Genomic DNA, 5,897 nt, shown 5'->3' on the forward strand with positions numbered 1-5,897 from the left:
GACTTGATCACCGTGGATCCGTATACAGCGTTTTGACATATCATTTTGATTTCTTCTATATATATTATTGAAACGAACTATAAGACACCATTGGCAGTAATTTCGAGTTAGCTGTGGGTCGAAGTGGATTCCAAAATATTATATACTTTGAGTTGTGATCGAGCCTGAGACATGTATACAATGGGTCGCGGATTGCTTCAGACAATATACATATTATGTGTCTTATTATATTAAGACAATATATTATAGTGTTAGTGAATCCTAACACAATATACGCATTTATATATATATATATATATATATATATATATATATATATATATATATATATATATATATATATATATATATATATATATATATATATATATATCTTGACACAAGAATATTATTATTAGGTTCGTGAATTTGTCAAAAGGCCAAGTCTTATCACCATCCATTCGGAAATAATCACAAGTCAGTTATAGTCCATTTTTACAATCTAAATTATTTTGGGATGAGAATACATGCAAATTTATAAATGTTTTACAAAATAAGCACAAGTTCATAAAACTACATTCTACGACTGTTTTGTTATACCAGATATCTGTACTTATTATTATTATGCTTGGTAACCTAAGAATTAGTGAAAAACACTAATTGACGCGAATCCTAAAGGTAGATCTACGGGCACCAACCACCCCCATTTTCGAATAGTGGAAATGCTTTAGTACTTCGAAGGGTTCTGGTCATACATTTGAATAGTGGAATGTATGATGCAAGATATCTTAAGCGCTCTATGTTAAGGTCGGTTACCAGGCGACTCATCGTATGAATGATTTTTGCAGTTGTAATGATCCTGCGCATTTAATTAAATGAAATCTTGTGGCTTATTAAATGTTATGATTATTATATAGAAATTAAACCTATGACTCACCAACATTTTTGTTGACGTTTTAAGCATGTTTATTCTCAGGAGAATATTAAAAATGCTTCCGCTGTCGTATGCCAACCCAAGGTCAAGATTTGGAGTCGGCATAATTGTTTATATTGTTTAAACTTGCATTCGGAGTATTTGTTGTAATATATTTGATCATATTGTAATGGGTTGTATAAAAACTTATTTATTTGAGGAGATTGTCTTTGATAGACCATCTAAATTATGTCATTAAGACCTTTATTCAATAATAAAGGTTATGGTTGTTTTTTAAAAAACGAATGCAAGATTTGAAAAACGTCTCATATAGAGTCAAAACCTCGCAAAGAAACCAATTAATATGAAACGTTTATAATTAATATGAACGGGGGATTTCACACAGTCGGTCGAGTGTGTACACACACTCGGTCGACTGTGTGTGCAGTTTAACATATTGATTATTTAACAAATTAAGTACTCACAATCACAAACGTAATCAATAGTCACAAGTAAACATTATTACATAACCGAATGTGTTAAACGTAAAGATAAACTACGGCTGGGGATTCATTCACCGACAGTTATTTTTATAATTAGTTTGGTGTCGTAACATAACATGATTTAAGTGGATATTCTAATAAAATTTGCTAGACAAGGTTTATACGGTTATACCCCACCAATTTTGTCACTTTTCCCCTTGATCATTTTATATAGTTGTACACATCAATATTTCAACCACATGATCATCATTCATCATTCTTCCATTACAATTTACAAGTGTTACCAACAAGTATTCTTACTACTATTTCTCTCTTCTTCTGTACAAGAAATCATTCTATTTTCCATAATATATATATTCTCCTCTTTTTGTATACAAACTCTAACTCAATATGTCATCAAAAGTATTACACACCGAAAAACAACATTTCGATCTAAATTCGATCAAAGAGTTGCCGGAATCATATGCATGGACATCAATGGATGATATTAGTCCTTCCTCTTGTAGATCAGAGGCCATTCCAGTAATTAATCTGGAAGATCCAAACGTTGTGATGCATGTTGGTCATGCATGCAAAACATGGGGTGTGTTTCAAGTCACTAACCATACTATCCCCATGGATCTTTTTGATCAAATGGAAGCTTCTGGAAGAAAACTATTTTCTCTTCCAATTCAACAAAAACTAAAAGCTGCCCGGGATCCGGATGGTATTTCGGGCTACGGTGTTGCCCGAATATCTTCATTTTTTCCAAAACTCATGTGGTCTGAAGGGTTCACCATCATTGGGTCGCCATATGAACACGCTCAAAAACTGTGGCCACAAGATTACAGAAATTTCTGGTAAGAGAATTCCAATCTAGCTAGGTAAAATGGGTACGGGTGAAACTGGGTAATTTTAATAAAGGGTTAGTCGCTTAAAAACCTTAAATTTTAAAAATATATGGGGTCCTAAACTTAAATTTAGTGGTGTCTTATACAATTTAAAGAATACATCGTATAAAAAATTTCCAAAATAGTGGAGTCCTTTGACCCCACACCTATACAAGTACAATCGCCTCTGGTTAGTCCGGATGGGTTAACTTGTAAATACATTTTCATCCATTTTATCCAGCTCTATAATTGGTAAATACAGTACATTATTTCTTTTACTCCAACAACTTCAGGGTTTATTTATGTGAAATATTTATTTGTCCACAATACAAATTAACTTGAGTCATTTATTTTCTAGTTTTAAAATAGAGTTTTGTTAACGTGTGACTCGGCATTAAATGAAGTTGAAATTTCCGTAAAGATCAAAATCAATATTTGTAACTAATAAATACATAAAAAGTTTCGAGTTCATTAAATCCTGCTTAACGTGTCCCACGGGATACACGTTAAGCCAGCCTTTTTTATGATAAATAATACTCCCCCGTCCGATAAAAAAGTCTAAATTACTATTTATATATGTCTCAAAATAAATATCTATTATTTAAATTTAAATTATTACTAAAAATCACTGAAATTACAATTCCACCCTTTCTTATAAATGGAAGCTAATGGTTACATAAGAATTACTAAATGAAAAGTGTTACATATTTTAATTATAGTACAGTAGCTTATTAAGGGAAGGGAAAAATAGACAATTCACAAACATATTATAAATTGAAAGAAATTTTTTTTTAATCATCTGGAAAACTAGTTGCCTATGTTGACCCAAAATGCTAGCAGACGACATAGCGATCTGATCTGATGCTTTCTGTCGTCGTTTTTCAGTGAGATCATCGAAGAGTACAAGAAACAGATGAACATTTTAGCCAATACGGTGATGTGGCGAATACTTGAATCATTAGGAATTACAAAGGATGATATAAAATGGGCTAGCCCATCAGGCGACCTAAAAGAAGCATGTCCAGCATTACAGTTAAATTCTTACCCAGCTTGTCCCGACCCAGATCGAGCCATGGGCCTTGCAGCTCATACAGATTCAACCCTTCTCACAATTTTGCACCAAAACAATACAAGTGGATTGCAAGTATACAGGGAAGGAATGGGTTGGGTCACGGTCCCACCGGTACCCGGTGCACTGGTAGTAAATGTAGGTGACTTGCTACATATACTATCAAACGGGTCGTATTCAAGCGTTCTTCATCGGGTCATGGTTAACAGAACCCAACACCGTCTTTCTATAGCTTATCTATACGGCCCGCCTTCAAATGTTCAAATTAAACCTTTATCAAAATTGATTGATAATGTTCATCCTGCTCTGTACCGGCCCGTTACATGGAGTGAGTATCTAGGTACTAAGGCAAAGCACTTCAATAAGGCACTTTCGCTCGTTCGATTGTGCGCACCTATGAACGAGTTTGTAGATAAGAATGATCATAATAGTGTCCTTGTTGGTTGATCAATAAAATTAATGTATCATTTTCATGATCTATTCGCTTTCGCAAGGTTATTTAAATTCGTTTGATGTGTTGACATTAGAAAACAAAAGGGGGACTAGGAGGATAATAAAGGTTATATCAAATGGTCATATCGGATTATTGATACCTTACAAGAATACAAAGTAACATACAAACAAACAATCAAACAAATCTATTTTGGCTTTTGTCTCTTTGGTTAAAGAAACGATATCGTTCGATCGTTCCGAGAGAACGACACACAACCCGACATCTTACTTTTGTGGCATAAACATGAAGGAATATCCTCTCCCATAATAAAGGAAAGTAGTGATCAAGATATATTGATATGTCTTATGTCTGAATTGACACACTCAATGGTGGGAAATAAAAAGAAGCTTTGCAACCAACATTATCAAGTAACAATTAATTTATAAGTTGAAACATAATAATGTGGTTGTAGTGGCCTTTCTATATATGTGTCTCACTCTCTACCGCGTGTATTTCTCTATATAAATCAGATAAACGGATGAATTTTTTTCGTGTTGCTTAGGCTACTTGAGGCCTAGGGATGTCAATGGGCGAGAAAAAACCCGTGACCCGCGGGTACCCGATCCGCGATGGGCGGGTAAAATCATTAAATCTTACCCGCGGGCACGGGTACGGGTAAAAATTTATACCCGCCAATAGGTCGCGGGCGGGTCGAGGGTATATACTACCCGTCGCGGGTAAAACCCGGCCCGTGAATACATGAGACTTTTCTTAATTTACCCACGAATTAATACTTACAATTATTAAATTTAAAAGCTATTTTACTAGTATTTAAATAATTATTAAAATTATAATATTACATGCAAGTAAAAAACTTAATTTTCACGTCATTATACATATAGCTTGTACATATGGTTTTATAATTAATAAAATTAATAAAATTATTTAGATTTTCTAATAAAAAATTGCATATTATTATTACCCGCGGGTAACCCGCAGGTAACTCGCGGGTCACGAGTATCCGCAGATCACGGGCATGGGCAAAAAGTTTTTACCAGTGGGCGGGTAACGGGTCTCAACGTGCAAAAAAATAACCCGACGGGCGGGTCGCGTGTAACGACCCGGATTTTTCCGTTAATATATAGAAGATTAATATTTACATAATTAATGTTTCCAACATGTTAAGCAATCAAACTCATTAAGACTTGGTTATTTGAAATGAATTTTATACAAACATTTGGCCACCCCATCTGTCTGACGATTCACGAACGTCATAATTCGTAATAATTATTTAATGACGTATATATGAATATAAATATATACTCATGATTGTTAAATGATATTTTATACAAACAAATTTAATCCTTCTAACTTGACTTTTAAAATACTTCAACACATGTATTATGACAGTATGTCAAGCTAACATAAGGATATAAAACTTGTAAACACGAAGAACACCTTAAAACTGAACATATGCCGTCATAGATCATCGGGGGGTGTTTTGGGTTTGATTTTAAAAACCTATCTTAAACTTTGAATTAAAAGATTTCCTTTGGTGAAAAATCTTATTTTATATGGATATGAAATATATCCAAAATCCATGGTTAAACTCTAATTGGAAGTATGTTTTTCAAAAGAATCATCAAGATGTCGTTCTTACGACGGATATGACTATCTTCTTGTATTTGACACCTAAGCTGTATTTTCGACTATAAACATATACTTTTTCTGTTTAGATTAATAAATAACGGTTCGATACAAAACTATGGCAAGTCGAATCACTCAAAACGGATTTGTAACGAAGAAATTATGGGTAAAACTATGGCAAGTCGAATCACTCAAAACGGAGTTGTGATCGAGCCTGAGACATGTATACAATGGGTCGCGGATTGCTTCAGACAATATACATATTATGTCTCTTATTATATTAAGACAATATATTATAGTGTTAGTAAATTCTAACACAATATACGCATTTATATTTATATATATATTTATACTGTTGGACTATCGGACTATTGGACTACGAACATTGGACTACTAACAATGGACAATTAAAATTATCACAAGTATCATAAGTATGGAATATTAATTATATATATATCTTGACACAAGAATATTATTATTAGGT

At 33.4% G+C, this 5,897-nt stretch overlaps 1 protein-coding gene across 1 annotated transcript; it reads left to right on the forward strand.

Annotated features, from left to right (window-relative positions):
* Nucleotides 1–1,667: 1,667 nt before the first annotated feature.
* Nucleotides 1,668–3,884, forward strand: LOC139840030 (gibberellin 3-beta-dioxygenase 1-like). Its single transcript, XM_071830254.1, has 2 exons — nt 1,668–2,234; nt 3,150–3,884. The coding sequence occupies exons 1-2, from the start codon at nt 1,786–1,788 to the stop codon at nt 3,778–3,780; spliced, it is 1,080 nt and encodes a 359-aa protein (XP_071686355.1). The 5' UTR covers nt 1,668–1,785; the 3' UTR covers nt 3,781–3,884.
* The last annotated feature ends 2,013 nt before the right edge of the window (nt 3,885–5,897 follow it).

This window comes from Rutidosis leptorrhynchoides, chromosome 4, assembly GCF_046630445.1.
Source record: "Rutidosis leptorrhynchoides isolate AG116_Rl617_1_P2 chromosome 4, CSIRO_AGI_Rlap_v1, whole genome shotgun sequence".
Lineage (NCBI taxonomy): Eukaryota > Viridiplantae > Streptophyta > Magnoliopsida > Asterales > Asteraceae > Rutidosis > Rutidosis leptorrhynchoides.

Coding starts and splice junctions, on each gene's coding strand:
- LOC139840030 (XM_071830254.1), top strand. CDS start 1,786: ATGTCATCAAAAGTATTACACACCGAAAAACAACATTTCGATCTAAAT. Junction 2,235..3,149: donor CAAGATTACAGAAATTTCTG/GTAAGAGAATTC, acceptor GTCGTTTTTCAG/TGAGATCATCGAAGAGTACA.